At 41.5% G+C, this 25908-nt stretch overlaps 2 protein-coding genes across 3 annotated transcripts in view; both read left to right on the top strand.

The window, feature by feature from the left end:
• LOC114433135 (E3 SUMO-protein ligase PIAS1-like) overlaps positions 1-23812 on the top strand; it is a 41754-nt gene extending 17942 nt beyond the window's left edge. Inside the window, exons 2-14 of one of the 2 annotated variants that reach the window (XM_028401495.1) lie at positions 2435-2930; positions 13584-13668; positions 13783-13921; positions 14010-14144; positions 14593-14698; positions 14785-14858; positions 15116-15276; positions 16544-16680; positions 16978-17206; positions 17731-17870; positions 18650-18690; positions 19152-19220; positions 19565-23812. In XM_028401495.1, coding sequence (XP_028257296.1) covers positions 2435-2930; positions 13584-13668; positions 13783-13921; positions 14010-14144; positions 14593-14698; positions 14785-14858; positions 15116-15276; positions 16544-16680; positions 16978-17206; positions 17731-17870; positions 18650-18690; positions 19152-19220; positions 19565-19915 — 2163 coding nt within the window. In that variant the 3' untranslated portion in view covers positions 19916-23812. The remainder of the gene's footprint in view (positions 1-2434; positions 2931-13583; positions 13669-13782; positions 13922-14009; positions 14145-14592; positions 14699-14784; positions 14859-15115; positions 15277-16543; positions 16681-16977; positions 17207-17730; positions 17871-18649; positions 18691-19151; positions 19221-19564) is intronic. The other variant, XM_028401496.1, reaches the window with a different exon arrangement.
• A 466-nt stretch (positions 23813-24278) lies between these two features.
• Positions 24279-25639, top strand: rxfp3.3a1 (relaxin family peptide receptor 3.3a1). The gene has a single exon (XM_028401497.1). It carries the CDS (start codon positions 24395-24397, stop codon positions 25406-25408), a length of 1014 nt encoding a protein of 337 aa, XP_028257298.1. The 5' UTR covers positions 24279-24394; the 3' UTR covers positions 25409-25639.
• Positions 25640-25908: the final 269 nt, after the last annotated feature.

The following is a 25908-nucleotide window of genomic DNA, read 5'->3' as shown; positions in this document are numbered from 1 at the left end:
CTACTCATAGTAAAATGAAGTGACCTTTTAGCTTCATACTGGAACAAGCTTCAGTTCCAGCTTCATAAAAAAATATGTAATGTATTTGTTGATCAACAAAAGTTGATGTGCAGGGGAGCTGGAACTTAAATGAAGATGACCTTGATGATTGAGATTCTTCATCGACATGAAGTGTGAGCTGTGTGTTAATTTTACAGCCATGAGGAAAGTGGTGTTTGTGCATTGCAGGTTAGAAATCAGCAGCCATGGTTAGGTCACAAAAAACAGCCCACAGCAGCCACATATGTCATTTTAAATGCCAATTAAATGCAAAACCCCAAAGTAACCTAAGAACAATGTGCCTCATTACAACAAGCAAATATAAAATCTTCTATCTTTCTTCAGCTCCAGCATAAAATATATAAATAACTATCTGCATGTATATAATTGATTAGTTTAACAGACACTGACTCCTTTCTATGCGTTGTCATTTACAGGACTTGTGTGAGTCTGTGTGTGTTTTTTCGTCCCTGCTCTGTCATTAAAGGAGATGAAGACAGTCTCCCTGTAGGTGTGTGTGTGTGTGTTTGTGTTAGAGGAAAGAAAAAAGTTTTGTAGTTTGTGTTTAAGGTTCTTTAAAGTATGTCTCCGCTGTAATTTAGATGTCTTCTAGTTAATGAGCTAAAGTCTGATCTCTTTTATATAATAGCACGCACACTTTCTTATTTTGTCCTCATCTGTTTTCGTTTGCTGACAGTGGCTTTTGGTTTCCATCAAATAACAATGTAACAAGAGCAAAAAAGAAGGGACAATGCATCACATGCTAAAAACCACACCCAGCGAAGGGACTAACGATCAGCACCACGATATGCAAACAAGAACTGAAACAATACCTCAGAACGAGCTGTGTCAAGGAATTACTTTAGCACTCTGTAGTATCAAATTAATGGCGCTCTGTTAGCAAACTGCTGCCAACGCCCTCACAAACATTACTGTATAACCTTCTGATACATGTATCCATATCCATAAACTTATAGTCTCAGTTTTGTTGTTTGCAAGCACAGAAAGCTTTGACCTGTGTAATATATTCCACCACACAACTTCTCATCAAAACATTAAAATGCTCAAACATAGCAGACATGCTCCCATGTCAGGTTCAGCCTTACAGATGTTATATGGAGCCATTTTCTCCCCCCTTGTCATATTTGGATGGTGTTTGGTGATTGTTTGGTGATTCTAACACACCAGCTGCCACATTTTGAAATGTTTTGTCACTTTCCAGTTGCCATTATACAACAGGAAGCAAGATGGTTCACATATGGAAACCACTGTTCCACCCCACAGCATGCAGAATATGCACAGTGACCTAAACAACTAATAACTGTTTGGTTGGATGAGGCCTTACTGTAGTTTTCTGTTGTTGGTTCAGGTTTTTCTTTTGCAGTTGCTGCATCAAAGGAAGAAACCTTGCACACTTCTTGTGTATGTTTTTTGTATAATTGGGAGTTACAGTCCAGTTCTCATACAATATAAAGTTTGTTATGGTATGCATGCCCAAAGGAAAACTGCACCGTGTGTGTGTGTTTTAAATGGCCATAGGTTTTGTTGAGAGGCAGCAAACAAACATGAACACATCCACTTATACATTTTTACATTTAATATTCAGTCCCTCTTCTGATCTGATCATTAATAAAAATAAAGAAGCCAAATTTCTCCCACTGTAACTACCACCTGTTTCGCTCTAGGCTATCCCCAGGTGTTCTAAGGTGAAATGAGAGTAGCAGAGCATTCTTACAGTCTCGGGCATCTAATAAATGTGAAGCCCGCACATACACACACATAGCTCATTCTCTTTTTCACTCGTCTTTTACTGTACTTTAACACAAGGACGTTTTTAGTTTCCTGGCGTTTGTGCCCTTAAAACTGATATGATGTTGAAATTTAACAATGACACCTCAGTGGGCAATTACCAACAGCTCTGCTCTCCTGTTTCTGTGGGAAACAACCAGGTGCAGTCGGCCCTCGTCTGGTTGTTTCTGGCATTTTGCTCGTGCTGAGCTTTTCTCAACATTTCCCTGTAGAGCTGCTGGATACATCTCTGTGGCTCAGCAGGCTGTAGCACTATGCTTACAGTGAATAGCAACCCACCACTTCTATTTGAGTTCATATCTATAGACATCTTATAAAGTAAAGCTAACTAATGTGTCCTTAGAGTAAGGAAACCTTTAAAGTCTGACTGGAATGGAAATCTTTGTTCCTCACAACTATTTAAAATCTGCATTTAAAAGGTCACAGGGCAGGATTGAAGGGGTGCTGTCGCACATACTAGTGTGACAGTTAATTATAATCCTAAAGGGGCACATTGATGCATTTTTTAATATTATTTTTCAGGACTGCTACAAATTTGTGTAGAATTCATTCCTCACCCTCTTTCTTCTCCTCCTCTCCCTCACAGCAAATGGTGATGAGCCTGCGAGTGTCAGAGCTGCAGGTGCTGCTGGGATACGCTGGGCGCAACAAACACGGACGCAAGCACGAGCTGCTGACCAAGGCGCTGCATCTGCTGAAAGCCGGCTGCAGTCCTGCAGTTCAAATGAAGATCAAAGAGCTCTACCGACGACGCTTCCCCGCCAAAATGGTGCCACACTCAGAGCTGGCCCTGCCTGGGCCGCACCACCCAGCAACAGCTGGAGTGGTTGGAGGAGGGGGTGCGGCGCTGCCTGCTGGTCTGACGCAGCTGGCGTACGAGGGTCACGCCGGTCACGGCGGCGCCCCATCGCCTGCCGCCTTACTGCCGCTCTCACTTCTCGGTCCTGGAAAGCACGAGTTAACCGGGCTGACGCACCACCTGACCACCTCGGCCACGTTGCATCCGGTCCACCCAGATGTGAAGCTACAGCGGCTGCCCTTCTACGACATGCTGGACGAACTCATCAAACCGACCAGTCTAGGTGAGGAAATGTGTGTGAGTGTGTTTTAATTGTAGTGATGACAGATGAACCTCTGTATTGACACTACTCCAGATTCAGTGGTGTGCTTCAGTCTCTGCTGTTGCAGTGCACACAGCAGGCTTCCATTTTCAGAAAAAGAATGTAGTACATTATTATCCCGATGCACCAGGTGGTTTGTTGTACAGAAGCATCTGGGAAGTTGTCCTTGGAAACAGTTTGCAAAGAGCAGAAAATACTTTTCTATAGTTTGGATAAACCATCTGTCCCAGACTACATCATCTACATCATCGCCCTCGCCATCACACCTAAATCAAGCCTGTAGCAGAAGGTATCATTCCTCACAGGATGCTGATTGGTCTGAACAACTGTTGTTCATTCAAGCTTGGAAAGATGGATTGTTGCAGGAACCTGTGGCCACACAAATCCTGGAAGAGTCTTTTCAAACCAAATGATAGACAAGCTAAGTCAACAACTGGCCTTAAAGCTGGTGAACTACCAAAGACTACATAAACCATGTGACCGGTCTTTCCTGTATTTAATTAATTTATTAAAACAGACTTGTAGTTTTAAATCACTCTTTCTATAAGTTAAAGCTAAGTAAAAAGAAACCTTGAAGGTTGTAGATATTTATATCACTACTTTTCTAAAATATATTTTTTAACAGAGATAGAAAACATTGACATTTGTATTTCCTTTGTTGTATTAAAAGGCTCCCCGCTAATTTTGTTGTGCTACAGAATTAGAATTTGCGCACTTCTCATGAGAGTTCAAAGCCAGTGAAAACATTGAAATGTCTTAAATGTAAAATTACAAAATTGACACGGACTTCAACTGTGGATCTTTATCTTTGCTATATGTCAGATGCTGTGCAGGAGTTGGTTTTATTGACAATATGTTTTCATTCTAGCTGTGAGACTAATCTGTGTGGAAAACACTTGGATATAAATGACTCGCTGCATGTGAACCATCAACACAACATACGTTGGCAGTACTCTATTTGTTTAGTGGAGCCATTGCCACTCAGCACTGCTGAGAAAACGGCTCTCTGCCAGTTCTGCTTAACACACCTCTCTACTTCCTGAATGAAATACTCAGCTTGGTCAGCTTGTGTAAGTCCAGAAGATACACATTTCAAAATCCTGATTGGTGTTTGGATAGATGAAACGCCGCGAGTAAGTGTAAAAGGAGTAAATCTGTTCCAGCTTTCAGACTGTTCACATAAGTCTCCGAGCTTTAGAAATGTTTAAATGTTTCAATAAGAACAATATTCCTTGTCCGACTTAATGAGCGCCCAGCATTTAAGCATTACTTCCTGTATCTTGTCTCTTATTTCCCTACTTAACAGACTTTTAATCTTTATCTCGGTTAGGTTTGTCGTTGCATTAGGTCCACCCAGCCTGCACTTAGCATAATAACACTCTGTGAGCTCTGGGATATATTGCAAATATATGGAAATGTCTACATTTTCCTACATTAGCATTTTAATGGAGTAAGAGACCATCTCGTGATTAATTTGCCTGCAGATGCATGTGCAAACACAGCGCCTGCAGCTCTGTCATCACACCATCTTTTTTCTCCTCCTCCCTTTCTCACTCTATCCATTTCCTGCACATGTTCCATCCCTCTCGCCCAGCCTCCTCTCTCTCTCTGTCCCTCCGTCTTCTGTCTCCACGGCCATTCTCGGTCAGAATTTGCATGCGGAGTGATGAAATCACACAGGCGTGCACCTGTGCCCGCAGAACACACCCGTCCCCTCGTTTGAATCCGAATCACACATCCACATCTCTTTCCTCACACACGTCTGCACATACAGCACTTTAAGAACACAAATGCACTTTCCAGTGAATAATGCATGTTGATCCTTTTCTTATTCGAGAAGCACAGAACGGGAATGAGAATGGGAGTGAAAAAGCTGTCATATTAAAACTGATATAAATGTATGAAAATGAAAGCAGAGGCGATGACCCTTTTTCTTCCTGATCATAATAGGGGGCAGGAATTAAATCACTTGATTCATTTTCATCCCCCCCTCATTAGGATTCTTTCTCTAACATTAAGACAGCCAGGCTTTCCTCACTTACTGATCACACTCTTTCACATGTCTCTTTTCTGCTTGTGTACTTCTCTATGATCCACTGATTACTGCTCACTCCCTCTCTCTCTTCCTGCCTCCCTCCTTCGCTCTCGCTCTCTCCCCTCTATTGTTGATCCGTCTCCTGTTGCCTCGCCTCCTCCCATTCTTCCCTTCCCTCGCTCATTTTTTTCTGACTCCCTTCCCCCATTTGTTTGCTGGCTCCTCTGGACTGCCAGTTTTTTTAGCTGTAGAAAGCTGATTTGGTGGAGACCAGGGTTTTTTGTTTCATTTTTTTTTTTATAACAGGCAGTGCAGAAGATATAGAAGTGCAGTGAAAGGACAGATTATTACTTCTTCGGGGCATCTTTAAAACCATAAAGCCAATTTTTTATTTTTCACAAATGTTTGTTGCATAAAACACGGGATGTGTGGTGTGGATGGATGGACAGGTGGATGCTCTATAGATCTGTGGCACCTGTCATTCAAAGGTCCCACCCTTCAAATGATCTAAATTAGTGAGTTTTGGGATTTTGGGATTAAAGGAGCTGCCATTTTTGGCACATCAGTCATCTGCTTAGCTTTATCTTGCCCTCTTTATACAAATTTCTGCATGCTCATTTAATAGTTTTCGAGCGCCAACAATAGTAATTCGATTGATTGAGATATTTATGAATGTTTTCTAATGTTTTCTAGGCAAAATTCCATCCCTCATATACTAAATGAAACATTTTGGTAAGACAATAGAAGACATCTATTGAAGCTGTTTGGCTTTTTTGTTGTTGTGAGATTGATCAGTGATCACTGTGAAGCACTCTTGTGGAGCCTTAGAAAGATTTCTGAGCATTTCTTTAAGCGTATGAAGTTGGCTTCTCTTTTTCAGCTCCATATTGCAATGAAACAATTATACTAATATACCTCACATGTTGGCTTCTCCTCATTTTTAACAACTCTTGGATGCTTAAAGTCAGTAATTCATTTTTTACTTTATTTGTACTATTTTGAGAGTTACCAAGCTGCTATGTTTTGGACTTTTTTATTTAATAAGCAGCGTGTTTGCTGGTTTATGTTAAGTGGATTTGTCAGGAATTCTCTTCATTCTGTTTTTACTTGAAACTGGATTTGTGTTAAATGCTTTACTGCGCACATTACATCATGAAGTATGTAATGTTTCTGAGTATATAGGAATAAGGTTTATAATGTAATTAGATCTAAGAAATCTTCATATGAAAATTACATTCGCAGCCTTCAGAGTCAGTCCTCCTAGTGAAGCGTGAGTCCACATGCTAACAACTGTCCTGCTGCAGCAGAATATATCAGTAATGAGATTCAAATATGGGAGCTGTAGTTCACAGATATGGTGTCTGATTAGCTGCATGTATATTTAGGTTTACAGAAACTGAAGACCATGTGATCGTGCTCTCTGATTTCCTGCCTTAACCTGATTTCTTACCGTAACCGGGTTTCTTGTGTGGATGGAAACGTATTTATTATCGCTCTAACACATCCTCCCTCCTTCTCTCGCTATCATTACCCCCCCCCCCTCCATGTGGTTTCTGCAGAGTCTTATCAGTCTGGGGAATAAAGGTTAGTTAGCCCTGCCAGTCTAAAGTGGTCAACAGTCTGAGCTGCACCAGCTTCCCCTGTATTACCATGGCGACCTCACTGGGTGTACTTTCCATCATTGTCCTTCCTCCATGGAGAACTGTGGCTCTGTACTCATTATGGATATCATTGTGGTGCACATGCATTATACATGATATAATCACCATATCTTCAGGGAAAAAAGATGCAAGCCCAATTCTTGTGGCTTGATGAGCATTTTGTGCATAATGTCTGGTCACATGAGGAGGACATCATGTGGTAAAGGGTGCGTTTTAAACACTGCTCCTTCAGAAGTGACTCAAACACATGAGTTTGTTTATGAATAGTAAATCTCAAAGACCTTGTGGAAAACTATCAGGGTATTGTAGTAGTAGGTCACAGCCTTATTTTTCATCAGCATGTTTACAAAGGCTCAGGGAGGAAAGAAAACTATGTGAAGTGCCGCACATTTTTTTGAGTATTTTAACTTTATTAATGATTAATCCTTTTGATTACATCTCACCTCTCTTATTATCTAAAACCTCCTGATTTATCTGACATGATGTAACTTGAGGTTCCTTTTTATACCACATTGTGCAAATGTAAAATACTGTATCTTTGCCTTAAAATCATTCAAATTATTTCTATTCATTAGCAACATTAATGGTGTTTTTGCATTTAGTTCTGCTCCATATATCATTTTGATTACAGTTGAATATTATGCAGCTCTACTGCCTCTTGAGCAGCCACAAAATGATTCAATGAATTAATTATGACTGCATACAAAGTTTCTGAACAACGTCTGCACTCCAGAAACTGGATTATTTTTGTTGCTCGTGCTGGGTTTGGTCTAAGTTACTCAGCTCTGTGCTACTTCTGACACAGTCTCCAACAAAGTAAAATCTCTTCTGTGTTTTTTGGAATTACATGATTTTAGTATCTGAATGGCATTAATATATCTAGCATTTGAAAATGTGTTTTATTTTGTCGAGTATGGGATCTCATGTATGTGGTCATGTCTACTAGAACTGTGTTACAGTTGCACAGATGCAGGAGGTGACTGCTCACTGCGTGTCCTGTTTCTAAATTGTCTCTGGTGGTGACGGCATCACACAATGTGATTGGTTCAGCCTAGCCCTGACTGACAAATGCTTAATCCAATCACCTGCCAAATATTGTTTTGGACCCGCCTGTTCTTTCCAAACAGATTCCAAGGACAATTTCCCAGGTTGGTCTGTGTAACAAACCATCTGGTCTGTCAGGTACAGCCTCTGTAGGATGCTGCAGCTAAAATAAGACACAGCCAATGTGTGCTATGATGCATCTATATGAGATGTTACATACAGTAACCAAGTGCACCACCTCAAAGACTCTGGGCCTGCAGATTCCTGAATTCCTTTCCCTCAAAACACTGATTAGAGATCTATGAATACACAGTCAATCATACCAGCATTTATTGATCCATTAACACACAGCACATGGTTCATAAAGGTCTCATTTCATCGTGCGGCACACTGTGCTGAACCCCAGTGCCTTCACTTGTGATAAAGTTTAAATATATGCTGACTCCTATAAAACATTTTTATTAAAGTCTGGCACATGTTCTTTTTTTTCCGCTCCCATATAGTTTTCATGTGCAGTTTGGTGCTATTCAGTCTCTTTTTTTTTAATCTTGTATTTTATAATACTTCCTCTCTTCATTTGGATCAAGGTTAATGAGCTTGCTAAACATTATGGGAAATAATCATAAGCCTAACTGCAAAGAAAAAAGTGGTGAGGAATTACCCTTTATTTAAAATAGGTTGTCAGTATAATCAAATATATTTTGTGTTGTTGGCTGCAGTAACTCTTTCACATAACCTTAAAGGATTTTTAGTGTGGGGAAGTACCAGAAAATCACAGCACAGTTTAATACTGTTGGAGTGTCCTTGGGCAAGCACATGTAATCAGTGCGAATCAGTTGTTCTGCACATCTTGTTTTGTCCTCCTGTGAACAAATGTCTCCTCTGTGAATCAGCACAGATACTGTATCACATACGTTATCAACTATAAGCAGCAGGTTATGGTGGTGATGTTCCCAAACATCAACAGTGCAGAACCCGACCTCTTCACTCAACATCATAAAACAACCTGACGTTCACCAGCTCGTAGTCTGACCCCTGCGTGCTCCAGAGCAAAATCTTTATCTCACTGTAAACATCTCAGCGTTCTCACAGCAAATGAACATCAACAAAAGGAGCCTTGGCTGCACTCAACTATAAACATGCTGATCAAAAAGGCTTCCATCTCTTGGAGCCCATTAAACCAGCATTACTGTTGGAGTTGGTGCATCGTCTTCCACACAAGTTGCCTGATTACACAGACCTTAGAGCTCTAAACATTCTTTTACAAAACATAAGCAACACTTCTTACTGTTCCCATGTATTTAACTTGTTGTGCCATTAAATACTGAATAGGGTGTGGTTTTATTACATAACGCTACTCTCTAGAGATAAAGTGAAATCCTTGATACACCATATGTGTGGACAGAGATAACCAGGTGTGTACACCAGCATTCCTAACAAGCTCTGTCAATATGTAACTTTACAACTTACTTATGCAGGTAATAAAAGATAATCAGTGCTGTTGGGGAGAGATTAACACTTCTGGAAAGGTTTCACTTATTGTGTGTGTGTATGTGTGTGTATCATCCAGATCTGACCTTTTGTTGTGGATCCTTCTAGCATTGTATTTTTGTATTTGAGTGACACTGAAAGAATTTTTGTTTTTGTTCTGCCAGCGAATGCTGCTGTGTGTTGTTGTGCACAAATGTGTGGCTGCCTTTGTGTGTTTGTGTGCGCGTCTGTGTGCCTGTGGTGTACCATGCAGAGAAAAAGTAGCAAAGCCACTAACAAGTTAATAAACTCCAGCTGGGCTTTGTTGTCCTGAAGACAGGCTACAGAGCTGAGCACATTCTCTGATGTTTAGCTCACACATCTCTTCCAACTAGAACCTGAGTATTTCAAGGTTTCTACTTACTGCAATATTCATCATTTGCAATCTAGTATGCATTAGTAACCACATATGAGCATGCTGATGGGTCAACCCCTTTGTTTCCAAAGAGATGTGACCAAACATGAACATATTTATGTTTTAATGGGTTAAAGTTTGGAGTATCTCAGGTTTGTGCAGTGTGCAGACTCTTTGTTAGACCCCAGACCTCTGCAGGCAGACAGTTGTGGGTGAGTTGAGAGTTTTCAGCGTCATCAGCTGCTGTTTTCTGCCGCTTTGATGATCATGTCCTGTATTTCCATTGCAGGAACATACTGTTTTAGGGCATTTAGCACCTGTCTGTGGGGCCCTACAGCTGGAACTTCCTTTTAGGTCCTCTTTCAGGCTTGATGCTGATTAGTGAAACTTTGTTGGTTAGCTTCTAAAGGGAATAAAAAGCAGAATCAGGGCAGAACAATAAGATGAATCTGTGATGCTATATTAATATCTCATTAGGAGGATCTTATGCGACTTTGGTAACATACAGTGAGGCCTTAAAGGACTATGCCTGTATACAATCACACATCTTTACGCCTACCTTGGGTTCCTGCAATGGAAAACTCTTCCTTTTCCACCTCTAACTAATACACTACTTCATTATTTTTTAGCCTCTTCGTATAAGTATTAATATTAGAGATGCCATGTCAGGATAATTGTATATACCGTGACCCATAAATCCACAGCTGACTGTATATTTTGAGTCCTCCTTGGTTTATTTCTTCTTTACTGTAAACATCAGCCTATTGGAGGTCATTTCTCCATCTGTCACTCCTCCCACCATCTGCCTAATGTACAGTTTATAGTTTCGAAATCAGTGTAAAACACAGCACAGTTGCTGGTCTCACAGTGTTTACCATGAAGGACAGAGACTCTGCAGGCACTGCACCGTTGCTCTCACACAGCATGCACTCTTAGCTCCATGATTCTTAACTGTCAAAGAGTGGTGTCAAAACAAGTAGATGGATTTTAAAGTTTGACATCAACCACGCAGTCCTTATTAACTTTAATGCCCACTCAACACTTTTTAGCAGTCTCCCCTCAGCTGTTCTCCTCTGGTGGCTGCAGGTTAGCATGATCTGCACAGCTTGATGCATAGTAGGAGATTTACACTGATAGAAGACTTATTTATTTATAGTAATTAGGCTTGCATCTCAAAATTAATGTCCCAGTCATTTATTAATGTTTGCGTTTTAATAAGTGCCATTAGACAGAAATAAGATTGCATGCATTGCTCTGAACAGTAATTACAGTTCTGCTCAAAGCATCATTAATTTTATTTCATCTTTCAGTGAGTCTAAAAAGTATATTTATTGAGTCTGATGTTGTTAAAGGTAGGGTAGGAGATTTCATTCTGATGCACTTTTTGTTAAATTAGTGTAACTTCTCTTTACAATCCGATAGCAACCAATTAGTTCGGCAGTTTCGCTTTAAAACGAAGAATATTAATCATCTGTGGAAGCTATAAAACGCTAAAAACATCAGCCAATCCTACGGGGGTATCGTCTGGTTGTCACTCTCTTCCTGCTCTGCGCGCACCAGAGAGGTACGTACGTGCGTGATGGCCGAAGTCACAGACTGGTTGGGAGGCGTGGCTTCGGGGTGAGCTCCGAGAGAAAGGGGCGTGTGTTTACTTTCAAAATCTGGCTGACTCACTCAGTTTTCAAAATCTCCTACCCTACCTTTAATTCTTCTCAAATTAAAGCAAGAGTCTGTAGCCTTTGCTGAACAGAGGCCTCTGTGGCTACAGGAGGACATTACATGATGCTGGTGCATTAAATGCAGCCGAACACAAACTCAGCACACAGCTAATCAGAGTGCACATCTGCACTGTGCACTCCGATTAGCTGTTCATATCTGTACTGTCAGCAGCTAAAACAAAGTGTCGCCATGCTGTCACTCAGATCTTTGTTCATAAAGACAACGGAAACCACACGTGTGTGACCTGATGCACGTCTGCTACTCTCTCTCTGTTTCCATCTGCGTGGCCTATTCTGCTTCTCTATGAACCCTGTCCTCATGTTTCCATTGCTGCTCCTGGATGTGGACAGCCTCTCTTTCATTGAACCCTGCTGACCAAAAGACCACACATTTCCTCCGAAGCCTGTGTATCCTTTAATGCAACTGCTTGCCAGAAAGATGTTAGGGAGGCATGTCTGATTAGGAGAAAGGAGTTCATGTCTAATGCAAATCATTCATGCTGTCTTTCTCTTGTATGCATTAGGACAAACTTCATGTATTAGAAAGTCTTAAAGTAGCTTTGGACAGACCCAGTATTCCCTTGTTCTCAGTGCATATGCTAAGCTAGCTGGTCACAGCTTGTAGTTCCATATTTAAGAGTTTAAACACGACTCCATAAAGAGCAGTGTTAATCAAGTTTCAGGGTTTTTGTGAGTTTGCATCTTAATCCAGTTGAGTTAAAGGTGTGTGTGTGTGTGTGTGTGTGAGCTCATGTGCGCATGTGTCTGTGTCTGAGAGGAAGACATCAATCAAAGCTCATTTCAACCCTTCTCATATCTCTCCTAGCCACACACATTGAAACACCAGAAACAAATCCACTGCCAGCAAGACAGTGAGTTATAGAGTGAGAGGGAGAGAGAGAGAGAGAGAGAGAGAGAGAGAGAGAGAAAAAGAGCAAGCAAGGACAGAGTGAGAGAGTGAGAGAGCACATTCTATTTATAACCAGTGTGCCCGGAGAGCAGGAAGACTGTTGTTCGAAAGCACACTTGTGTAGGATTTTTGTTCTGCAGTACACAAGCTGCGGCTTAAAGAACACAGGAACAGAGATACAATAAACACAAGCTATACAAATTATATACCATGTGGGTGGTAAAATGGGTTATTACTCAGAAAATTAATGGCTGTTTGAAAGGCTGATGATAGGAGGGACATGATTGGTCCAGTAATCATCCACAGGAACTGGAGACGACGTCTCTGAACGCCCTGCATAGAAAGAAATTATCTCTATGTATACTTTATCCTGCTGTGTGTGTCTGTGTGTGTGTGTGTTCATCTGCTGGTTCAGGCAGAGCAAGCACCAGATTCTCTGCGTGTATTCTAAGCTGTCACTCCCTGACATCCCAACATTATTTTAGGTAATTAATGCACCCATCATGTTTCTGTAAGTCATCCTCCCCCTTCATTTATACAGCCTTCAGGCCAAAGGATTCACAGTTATGTTTTATAAAGTAAAATATGCAGACAGTAGTTTAATGGTGGCTATAGGTGGTTGTCTGTGCTAGTGTAGGAAATAAACTTGAGATGGAGAAAAGTTAAAAAAGCTCAGAGGAATGTTATGAATAGTATACTTCTTACGGATTGATGACCGTTTGACCTCACAGTGCAAAACACAAAATGTTTTATTTTTACATGTGGTTGAAAACTACTTAAATAAACAGGATACAACATGTTTTTGACACACTCAAGCTTGCCTCAGCTCCAGTCTAAATGTGAACTTTGCTGCCTCTAGGTGTGATTCATTTTTTCATCTTGCTCTCTGAATAGTAGAACTGTTCCTTTAATGCATTACGGAGCTAGCATTCAACCCTCATAACGCTCTGTTTTCTGCTTTTTCTTGGCTTTGTGAACCTGCTGTCTCTTTAATGGAGCCCGGGTTAGTACCAGCAGTTATTTCCAGCACCTGTAGGTGGGCCTATTAATAGAGCACGTACACACATTTTCCTCTTCTTTACCACAGTGTGAGGTCTGGTTTTGACGTCCAGGTGTTCTTCAGTGAGTCAATTCATGCATATAAAGTCTACCTATTCAATGCTGTCTTTTGATATACTGTATTGAACATGTTTCTTTTTGTTTTAAATAAGATAAAATGACTCACTGCCCAGCAGTGAAAGTGTGCTTTTGTGTTTGTGTAATATTCCTGCTGATTGAACATTCCTCTCTGTCCACTCTCTCTCTCTCTCTCTCTCTCTCTCTCTCTCTCTCTCTCTCTCTCTCTAACTCTGTCTCCGCAGCGTCAGACAACAGCCAGCGGTTTCAGGAGACATGTTTTGCCTTTGCATTAACACCACAGCAAGTTCAGCAGATCAGCAGCTCAATGTAAGAGAAACACAGCTCTGTCGGTACAGGATGCCGGGTTGTTTATGAATAATGTATAACTGTACATGCATTCTGCAGATGTGTGCTGATAAAAGTCTGTCTCTTCCTTCAAAGGGACATCTCGGGGACCAAGTGTGACTTCTCAGTTCAAGTTCAGCTGCGGTTTTGCCTGTCTGAAACGAGCTGTCCTCAGGAAGATCATTTCCCCCCAAATCTGTGTGTGAAAGTCAACGGGAAGCCGTGTAACCTGCCCGTAAGTTACAAATAATCATCACATAAAAACACCGCAGCTTTATTGAATCACTGAAATCACTGAAAATGTGGATTGTCTTATATTCCAGGGTTATCTTCCTCCAACCAAAAATGGCGTCGAGCCCAAGCGGCCGAGCCGGCCAATCAACATTACCTCACTGGTCAGATTGTCCACCACAGTCCCAAATACCATTGTGGTGTCGTGGACTGCTGAGATCGGAAGGGTAAGATTGGACGCTTTTTACGTGAAGATTTCTTGATCAGTTTTCATGTAACTCCTGCATTATATTCCTGTAATTGATGGTTAAATAGACACTTTATATGCTTTTACTCCATGCTCAGTCGATTCATTGTTTAAATATTTATCTGCATCATATAGCCCACAGTAAATTCACTTATACCATATACACATTCATATTTAAAATCAATACACATGAATTGTTTATTTGACTGAAATGAACTGGAGCTTGATATAGTCCTGCAGACAGGCAGCAGAGGGCAGTAAAGGAAATATAACTGAACATCATAGTGTCAGTGTGCAGTTAGATATTCTGTCTCCCTGTCTTCCTTCATGCTGACCTTCACATTGGAAAGATATCTCGGCGTGTATCTGAATGTATGGACGCTCTCTGACTGAGTCATAACAATTATTTGTGTTCTGTGTGTCTGCAGAGTTACTCCATGGCAGTATACCTGGTGAAGCAGCAGTCATCCACAGTGCTGTTACAGAGACTACGAGCAAAAGGCATCAGAAACCCAGACCACTCCAGAGCACTCAGTGAGAGTTCTTTACACATTTTCTCTACAGATTTAATTAAGCAGAATGTTTAGGTCCCTTATGTGTCCTTTGTCTCTATTCTGCAGTCAAGGAGAAGCTAACAGCAGACCCAGACAGTGAAATAGCCACGACCAGTCTCCGAGTGTCGCTGCTCTGCCCGGTAAACATCCTTCCTGTTCCTCATAAATTTAAACCAGCGTTTAGAGATTGCAGTCAGGCCAGAACATGTCTGTCCATTATTTGTGTGTGACTCAGCATGCCCTCATGCACTTAACTCTTTGTGGTGAACCTGATCCACCTGTCAAATTGTCTTCTCAACCCCCATCATGTGTCTGTTCCATGTGGGCACATCCCATATACCCTTCTATCCCTGCTGTGCATGTCCTCTGACTGTACATGTGTGTGCTTGCTGTGCAGCTGGGGAAGATGCGACTGATGATTCCATGCCGGGCGCTGACATGCTCCCACCTGCAATGTTTTGACGCCACGCTCTACATTCAGATGAACGAGAAGAAGCCCACCTGGGTGTGTCCCGTCTGTGACAAGAAGGCCCCCTACGAGCACCTCATCATCGACGGGTAAAAAGTCACTCATCTCCATGTATAACCTTTTTGGCCTTAATCAATCAATCAATCAAAGAACTTTATTTGTCCCCTGGTGTGCAATTCAAGACCTGCTAGGAAAGAAAAGGTTTTTTTCCATTGCTGGGAACTCAGGACAGGCCCTCATGAGGCACCTAAATTCTTTATGTAAGGCAAAAATGAGTCTGGAGATATAGCATCATGGGCCAAAAGTAAATACTTTTAAAGACGAGGGGGTGTGTCTAGCTGCAAATGAGACAAACGCATGCATTCCTTTTTGTTCTGTGCTTCAATCTCTCCACCTTGACTGGTTGAGTTAAAGCCAGCCACAAAGTGTCATGTATACAAGTATAGACATGCACACAGATATATGATGAATATGGATATACGGAGAATATATGGCACTGAATGATAAGCTGAGAGTAATACAAGGATATACAAGGAGGAGAAAAAACTCAAGCTTCAATTGCCACGTTGGCCAAAACATGGAGTGATCAATTTATTTTAGTCACTGCAGTAAGTCAATAAAACCAATAACTAGGTCTTCTTAAAGTTCCAGTCCATCTCTTCCTCTTTTTTTTTTGCCCTTTGTTTTTTCTTCACCTCCAAATTTAACTGGGTACAGAAGTTCTTATCATACAGAAGTCCCTACCTTAGCACTATTAAAACAAAATCTAAAATACTAAAACTATACTATACTAAATACTAAACTAAAATATAAGCACAGCACAAATCAAAGATATTTAAATGAACAAAACCCAGGATGTAGGTGTCACCAATGTGATACTACAATCATGTATATGACATAAATAAAAGGAACACTGGAAAATGTCAGGCAATGAGCAGCTAAAGTAATATAGTAGTATTTTACTTGTCATGCAGCATTGTTGTTAGTTGACAGTTTAAAAAAAAGTGTTAGCACTGAGTTAACTGCTAAAATCTAATTTGGTCCAGATGTAACAAAACAAAGTGTGAAATAATGAGCATCCTGTAACCTTGAAGCTTGTAGCTTGTAGCTCTTGACTGCATCTGTAGTCAGTAATGTCAGAAATGTGTCAGAAATGCTTTGGTAGAACTGATGCATATCTTCAAAATACTCACTCACTATCCAAAGGCCTTATTGTTGAGTGTTTCATGTGGGGAGAGGGTTGATGTCAGCCTTTTTCTGGTGTTGAAGAATTCATTTTACCTTGAAGATCTTTTCCTCTGTGCAGAGCCTTTGTTTCAAAATGTGTGTGTGTGTGTCCTGTATGTTTGCTGCCAGACTTTTCGTGGAGATCCTAAACAGCTGCATGGACTGTGATGAGATCCAGTTTAAGGAGGACGGCAGCTGGGCCCCCATGAGGTCGAAGAGGGAAGTGCAAGAGGTCTCCTCTGCATCCTATAACAACGGGCTGGATGGTAAGATGGGGTGTGGACAGGGACACCATGAGACAGGTTGATTTTATATAATGGCAGCATTAATTGGCTGGAAATGATACAAATGGGATTAGGTGGAGTTAAGAAGAGAGAGACGAGAGAGATGTGCATATACTCTGCCTCTTTTTGTTTGGGTAATTTGACGAAGCATCAGTCATGATGCTGCCGAGTCTTGTCTCCATAGTAGCAAACATATTGCATCTTATATGGAAGCAAGCAACATGTGTTTAGAGTGCTGTGTTTTTGTTCACACACTGATCTGTCACCGCTGCTCTGCAGGCTCATGTCGGACGATGGCAGGCTCTGATCAGCGAAGCTCCTCGTCGTCCAGCCACGGCGGCAGCGACAGCAGCAACAGCAAGAAAGTGGAGGTGATCGACCTGACGCTGGACAGCTCCTCGGATGACGAGGGACAGGATTCGTCGCCTCCGCCACCGCCACTGCCGCCTCCAATCAAAAGAGCATGTCCCTCTCTATCCCCAACTTCACCGCCCCCCATCAACAAAGGGTGAGCTGCACACCCAGAGACTCTGACTTCATCCCCGCTAGCCGTCTGAATTTCATTACATGAAACTGAGGCTTATTCTAGCTGCTGGTATGCAGAGCTGTGTTATGTGTTTTGTTAAATGATTCATCAGTTTTGCACTTGAACACTTCAGTGACTTTTGACATTGCACATCAGCGCACTCAAGTGTGCTAAGAAATATTTGGCTGATTACAGGAGAGACGCTCCAGGAGTTAAAGTTCAATAGAAGCCAATGCTTGAGACAACAAGGCTCTCAGGATGAGAAGTGAACCTTACAGAAGATTTCCTTAAACTTTTAACAGCTGCATTCTCTGCACAAATTAAAATTCATTGCGTGCATCTGCTGCTTATTTGACTTTAATGAATCCTCTGAGAGGTTTTGTTCAGAGGTTTCAGTTGCGAGTTCAGTGGAGGTGATAAAAAGCACGGCGATGATAGATATGACAAGAAATAAAAGCTTAATTACAAGTTAAGTGGCTTCATTACCTCTTCCTCTTCTCCTTCAGTGTGTTGAACCTGCATCACCAGGCCTCTCCTGTGAGCCGCACTCCCAGCATGCCAGCAATGGACACCAGCTACATCCCCCCTGTCCCACCACTGATCCAGGACTACAGACCTTACTACCACACCCCCAATGACCTGTCAGGTAATATGAGATGAGAAATTATTTCACATTCACATCGATAATGCATGTGTTTAAGCTGCTCCTTGTTTACGTTCTCAGGATGCAGCCATGCAAGCAGTATTTCTGATTAAATTTGTATTAGGTGTAATTATGCAGCTTCAGAATCATTACGAGGTCTAAGAACAGGCAAATTTGATTTGATTATTATGATTGATTCATTGACTGATACACAGTAAATCTAATGTAGAAGCAAAGGTGGTGAATGTGTCCAGACCGAAACTGAAAACCTTCCAGAAAGATGCTGGTGTTGTTAGTGCCATTGTTTTTTTTCCAAGTACCCAATCATATGTGTGGGAATTGTCGCCCTGGTAACTAAGAAAAGGAAGAGGAAGCTTCCAACAATTAAGATTTGTAAAATCAGACACAAATGAGCAGAGTAAAGACAGAAAAGCTGGTTTGTGAGAGCAGAATATTCATATCTGAATGTTTCTCATGATTTTATGTTTTTCATCTTTCTGATATTATTGTCACAGACACAAACCCACATGCTTTTTAGATGCCAGCTGTCAGATAATAACACTGTGTGGGCGAACAACTGCAGGGTGGAAACTGACTTATCTTTGTGTTGTTGTTGTTATTATAAAAGTTTCATTTAAATTCTTTATTAAAAAATCTAAAAAGCACACTTTGAGTATCATCTGCCTCTGACTCTCATCAATGTAAAACCCATTTATTTGTAATTTATGCGGCCATTTGCTGACTTTCAGCACTAACTCTGCCTTTCTGCTTTTTATTCCTAGAGTTGAACTTCTTCTCGTTTCTTCAAAGCGACAATCATCAGGTAGGTACAGCAGTGCTAATCAGAACTGAAAGTTCCCACAGAATTACAAAGTTAAGAACACAATCTTCCTCTTTGCTGTAAGAAGCACAGTGATGGAAGGTCACTCGTGTACATGGACATAATAAAAACATATTTAAACTTGATGTTTGTTGGAATTTCCCATTAAAGGTTCCTGGTACTGAGTGTTCCTGTTTTGACCACATATGGTCTCTACAGGCTCTTTAAAAAGATTTGGAAGGAGACTTGACAAATGAGAGTTGTCATTTACAGAAAACATCGCCTCCCTCACATCCAGCTGTTTTAGTTTAGTGATATCTCACTCTGAGATCTCTGAGAGTCATCGCTAGTTTTACACTAGTCCACAAACGTCACTCTGTGGACTTCACACTGGGACAGTTTTTGTTTTCCCGCAGAAGTTGTTCTGAATTTTTTAAATGTCACATTTTTAATGTCGTCAGCAGAGCACCACAGAGGAGAGGAGGCAGAAACACATAAAACCTCAACTCCCTACATGGCTGGATATCAATAGGGTTTGTTAAATATATATGTTTTTATTAACTGGGTAAATAGCTTATTAGTCTTTGAGCTCTACAGGACATAGTAGCATATTTCTATGATCTACATTGGTCAGATTACCTCACAAATATTTACAGTGATGAATTTATAAGACACCTCAGTGAATGTAAAGTAATCTGATTACTTGTGAACACAGGTAGAATCAGGAACCATGTACACAAACCAGGATTGGCTCACCTGTGACCAACAGTCACGTGACAAAAATCCAACAAGCGCTTAGATATAAATACTGGATCTACAGACAAAGTGTAATGAAGACTTCCTTCTCACTAACATTCCTTTTACTCTCACCCTTCAGCATTACAACATGGTAATGGCAGCAGCGGCTGCCGCCTCGGCCTCAGAGGACCACGACCTGCTGCTCAACCGCTTCCTGCCCTACAGCACCTCCTCCGCCGCCTCCCAGCTGTTCCTCAACCAATCAGGAGCCTCCTCGGCCACTTCGGTGACTGCACAGACCAATGGAGCTAGTAACTCGGGCAGCAGCAGCAGCCTGGTTTCGACGAGCAGCTTGCGTGACAGTCACTCCACTCACACATCTTCACAGTCCTCACACACACATCCCGGAGTAGTGGCCAGCCGGAGCAGCGCTGAAGCAGCGATGGCAGCTATTTACGGAGGGATACCTGATGTTATATCATTGGACTGACCCGAGAAGAGTCAAGGTGGCGCTCTGAGCCCGGTAACAAACCCAATCACAGACTGACTGCAGGGTAACATTTTGAAACTAGACTTTGACCCCAAGTCATCAAACTCTGAACATTTGTGGAGTCGTGATGACAAGACAAGACTCAAGAAGAGCACTAATAACGGGCGGGTCTTTGGGCTCCTGAGTACAGTACTGAGTCATCTCTTACAAGGGTCAGAAACCTGCTCAGCATGTGGACCCACTTTTACTGCTATACTGGTACCAACCTGGCACAAACAGCTGAGATGCTAACGGAGCAAAAACAAAAAGGAGGAAGGCTCTTTTTTTTACAAGGCGTGTCACCGTGTACAGAGAACAAAATCTATTTTCCTCTTTTAATTTTGTATGTTAAATTGGGACATTTTCAGTGTAGTGAGCTGCTTCAGTCGCTGTTTGTAAGTGGAGGACATTTCTCTCTTTCTCTCTCACACACACACAGATACAAAGCTTATACATTCGCCTGTCGCCATGTGGTTCTCTATCCTGTTTCCGTTTCTCCTTTCAGTTCTTTGCTTCTTCTCTTCTCAGATTCATGGTGTTTTATTTCTCTATCAAAGTTTTTAAAGGCTGAATTTACAGTTTATTCATGTGCTAATAATTTTATTAATAAGTTATGTATGATATTTAAACGGTTATAAATAGATATAGTTTATATAAATATATATATATATATATATATGCATTCCCTTTGACCTTCAGGTTAATGCTGTGGGGAGTGTGTAGGTGGAAATTAGCCATTTCTGGTTTTTCATTTTCACTCCTTGATCTTCTTAAAAGGACTCTGTCAGCATACAGCATTTAGAAATGAGACTATTTATATTTGCCAATTTAGAGCTGGAAGTGTTTTTCTTGTTTTTTTGTTTGTTTTTTTTTTTTTTGCACAATGCCAAAAAATTTAAGGTACGGTACCTATGGAAACGATCACAATACTCAGAGTGCAGTTGCGTCTGTGTGCCACAGTGTTATCAGTCAAGTGTTCAGACACTTAAACTCTGTCCCTTTGTGTCTCGTCTCCACAGCTGACTGTTTCAAAAACAAAACAAAAAAAACCTTACAATTAAGGTCAGGCTGTTTTACATAGACACGGGCGTCTAACGTAACGTATCATGTGACCAAGTTTAAACCAGTGCCTGTTTATGTGCGTGTTTTGGGAAGCATCTTAAATGGTCACTTGCACTCCTCCTCTCCTTCCTCCCTCTTGTGGGAGTTTTCTTTTGAGAAAAAAAGTGGTTGTATAAAATAGTGTAAGCAGACCATTTAGTGCCACAGTTTATACAAAAGGGGGGATGTCAGCATGTCACCTGGGCACAGAGCCTGTTGATTTAAAAAAAGGAAAAGCCCTGTGAGACAGTCGGCGTGTGATGTGGAGACGTTCCTTGATGTCGTCACCTTCTGGCTGAACGTGCAGGGTTTCCTCATGAATGTATCCTACACACAATTATTTTTAAAAACTGGACACTCGTGGTCTTCAGTTAAAAAGATGCACTGCAGTCTGGACTCATTTGCTGTTGACATGCAGTAGCCCTGGTACCCCCCTCCTTCTTCGTCCTTGAAACTTTCCCAGAGTTCCCCGCTATCAGTCTTTTTGCGATGCTGCAGTCGTCGGAGACAGGCGGCCTCACTTCAAAGCCTAATTATCCCCACCGCGATGAGAAAATCACTTCTGACAGCAACGCCAGTCACCTCCCATTCTCCTGTCCTGTCCCTCTACAAAGACTGTAGACGGCCCAGAATGACCTCCTGCCCTCGCTCTTAGCATTTTTAACTTTATTCCCTGTTGTTCTCATGGGAACCAGCTCCGCCTCTCACACACTGACTCAATCATTTACCAGAGCAAGTCCTTGTGTATTTCCTGTGTTGTGCAGTATTTTATTTATTTTGTATTCTTATTTCTATATATTATATTTTTACAGATTGTTTGATTTCCGTGCGTGTGAGTCACTGAATTTATTTAATATGTTATTCTTTGCGAGCAGCACAACTTGTCAAAGTTCAGAGTGGAAATACGTGTGCGTATTTTCCTGGGAGCTGACTCTTTAACTCTTTATAATAATGGCACAAAACACTTGCTTAATTAATACATGCATGATTCATGATGTTTTATAAGATGAATGAGTTCAGGATGTATCAAATCTGCTTCATAATAGAAACATCAGCTGGAAGACAAAGTGCAGGACTGATTGTACAGAAATTTCAAGCTGATTTTATCCAGCTGATCAGCTGACATCATCCTGAGATGGATAACTAATACACAGTACACACACGTGTGTGTAACAGCGCTAGATGATCCTGCCCTCGACACACAGCCTCACAGAGACCCATTTTGTTACACCATTACAATTTGTGTAAACGATTTTATGCACACCGTCATTTCCTGTCTCTGTGTCACATGGGCTTTTTTATTGCCCCGCCCCTTTAAGTGACTGATGGTGGCCTATTAGTCTATTAATTCCAATGGAGAAATGCATATAAAACCCAGTAACCAGTATCAGAGGCATTGTCAGTTCTGTTATTGGCTAGCTGGCGCTTACAGGATGCTTTTGGTTTTAGTGTTCCATTCAGTGTCTTTGAAAAGCAACAAAAAACTTTTGCAAGTTTGTAAATGTGACATGAACGTCTGTTGTCTGTATTGACAGCTTAGTGTTTTTGTTTTAACAATTCTGATTTCAGAGAGGCTGATCAAATGAGAAATGCTGAAATGTCCCTAGTTCGCCTGTCCAAAGAAAATATCTGTCCAAATTTGAATCTTCCCGAGACACTTAAAACACTTAACTCAAACCTCTTAAACTGAAGACAGCATAAAGCAGGATGTTCTAGTGATTGGCTACAGAGTGAGTTAAGCATGAACCTGTAGCACAAAGTGAGTTGATCATTTCCTAATCGGGAATCTTTCATTTTATATTTACCTGATTTTCTCTACCGATGAAGCAGATCTTTACATCTCTTGTTGATTATGATTTACCAGTATTTGAATACTTGATGAGGTGGTCACAGTAACTGCATTTGATAACCATTTAATGTTTTGAAGCTTCTGTTTCTTGTCATGCAGCAGTGACATGAGTGAGAGCAGACAGTGTTGAATGTGTTTCTGCTGAAGTGCTCTACACACAGGTGGTCTATGTGGGATTACCAAAAAGTCCAACCCTCCTCCTCCTCCTCTCCATTAAACATCCCTCCTGTGGTTTTATTAGCGTTAGATGTTTTTGGGAGAAGCGGTTTCGGTCACACAAACGGGATTCATTTGCATGCAGGGATGATGAGCACACAGGTGTGAACACATGTGCCGTGTAAGCATTTCTTTACTCTCACAGACAACCTCAACAAGCAGCTCAACTCTTTTGGTTGTCATGTCTTTAATATTAAAAAGGGAAAAGTCAACAAATGTGTATATTATGTCTGTATGGAACCCTGAAAATTCAGATCCAAACGTGAGTGTTTGATGTCCGTTTGTATGCTTTTTGTGTGTCAATTCAGAGCGAGAGAATAAAATAATTTATATATTTTTTAGAAAATGTAAGCTGTACTCTTACTGAAAACAAAAATGACTGTGGCCAATAAAGAGTCTTACACAACTGAAATAATCTCAAAGTCAGACTCGAGTCGACATCTGCACTCACTGCCTTAAAACATTCACAGGTTTCTGGTTCACGGCTCCAATCTGAGAAAAATCATGAAGAAAACAAAAAGGCTTTTCAAGGAGGGAAAGAGGAAGATGGTGTATAGTAGGCTCATGTCCGTTTGTACAAATATACCAAGAGAAAAAAATATTTATTACCTGCATTGGAAGAAATTGTTTACTTATTGAATGTTACCTGTTTATGTAGAAAAGTTTAGATGTAATAAAATGCATTCTGCTAATTGTCTTGTGTTTTCTCTCATTTCTTACAAACTGCTACATGTTAAAGTCAACGCTGGGGGGCAGCAGAGAGTCGATTTGCTCAACTTTCCCGTTTGCTGTGGAACAAAGTCACTGTTACGCACACACTGTACGTAACAGTGCCTTCTTGGCTGCCACGCAATCTATTATTAACATGTTGTTTAATAAATAATTATGAAGTCATTAATTAGGCTGCGTGTTTATTTTGGGATCAAAACTGATGGGGAAGCCTCGCGCTCTGTGTGGAAGCTACGTTTACGCACAAGACTGATGGGCGCATCAAGCCAAAATGATCGCCCAATAAAAAAAAAAAAACCTCACGACCCCACCCCCGGCATGAATGAATGAGGGGCGGAGGGTGGGTGAAGCGTTCCTTTCATACTGTCAGAAGCTGAGAGCAGTGATGCTGGATGATTATGCGTCTTGGAGAGGAGAGGAGGAGAGATGACAGAACTGCAGGGTGGGGTGGATGCATACAGACTCAGTTAGGATGGCATCGCTATTTGGCACAACATGCAGCTCTGTTTGGACATAAATGATTTAAAACTGGCGTTTAGGTTATCATGAAGTGTTTAAGAGCTGGTGACATGAATGAAGAGAATGAGAGTGTATGTTTGAACATGTCACTGACGGAAGTGGACCTTTTCAGCAACCTGGAGGACATCGACGTGACAGCTGACGGGAGTCCGATTTTGAGGTTCCTCATTTGCCTTGTTTATTCTGTCGTGTGCGCTGCAGGTCTAGTTGGAAACCTGCTGGTTCTCTTCTTCATCAGAGTCAAACAAGAACGGAGGAAGTCCAAAGTGAACTTCTTCGTGCTCAACTTGGCAGTGACGGACCTGCAGTTTGTGCTCACTTTGCCCTTTTGGGCCGTGGACACGGTGCTGGACTTCAGCTGGCCGTTTGGAGACGCCATGTGCAAGATTATCCTCTCAGTCACCGTCATGAACATGTACGCCAGCGTGTTTTTCCTCACTGCCATGAGCGTGACCCGCTACTGGTCAGTCGCCACGGCACTGAAGAACAGAACTGTGCATAAGTCATGTTCCGCCAAGTGGATCTGCGCAATTATTTGGACACTGGCGACTCTGGCCACTGCACCAACGTCGATTTTCTCAACAGTAAGCAACGTAACAGGAGAAAAACTGTGTTTGTTGAGGTTTCCAGGCGGACAGTACTGGTTAGCAGTTTATCACATACAGAAAATAGTAGTTGGGTTTGTGCTGCCAATGTCCATCGTGTCCATCAGCTACTTTATGCTGCTGCGTTTCATCCAAAACCGGAGTATGAAAACAAGCAACCCAAAAAGAAGGTCCCAAGTCACAAAGTCTATCACCATCGTCGTGCTGTCCTTCTTCCTGTGCTGGATGCCTAATCATGCCATCACCCTGTGGAGCGTGCTGGTCAAGCTGAACGTTGCAAACTGGGACAGAGCGTACTACATAGTCCACACATATGTGTTTCCACTCACCGTGTGCCTGGCGCACACAAACAGCTGCCTGAATCCGATCATTTACTGCCTCATGAGGAAGGAGTTTAGGAACAAACTGAAAGGTTTGATACACAGGGAGGGATAGTGGAACATGCCAGATGCGCACAGCAGAAACACGCAGAGAGTAAACACCTTTCAGTGCGCACAACCAAGACATGCAGCATTAGGTCAAGACTCGATTCTGTTCATAGCAAAATATATAATTTCATCGCGCTTCTTGTCTTTGAAACCGTGCGTAACGTGGCTAATGTCTAATAAAACCACTGTAGCTGGCTCAGAGCTGCACACATGCTAAATGCTTGTTTGTATAAAAACATCACACTGTGACTTCACACTGTGGCATCGCTTGTTAAATAAACATGATGCTTGTGAGCTACCTGTGGTGCGCAATCCATGCGTAATTGCGCATGACAATTAACTAAGCGTCGGTGTCTTACTACTGGAGAGGTGAGAAGTGAGTCTCTCTACATCCATACGTGATGTGTGTCATTGCAGGTAATGTAACCAGTGTATGATGAGTGGATTTACTCCATCACGTGCTGAACAAAAGACGACATGGATACGTTTAAAAGTACTAACCGTTTG

This window comes from Parambassis ranga, chromosome 3 (assembly GCF_900634625.1).
Source record: "Parambassis ranga chromosome 3, fParRan2.1, whole genome shotgun sequence".
NCBI lineage: Eukaryota > Metazoa > Chordata > Actinopteri > Ambassidae > Parambassis > Parambassis ranga.
Note: the sequence above shows the minus strand (reverse complement) of the source record. Positions and strands in the feature narration are given on the sequence as shown.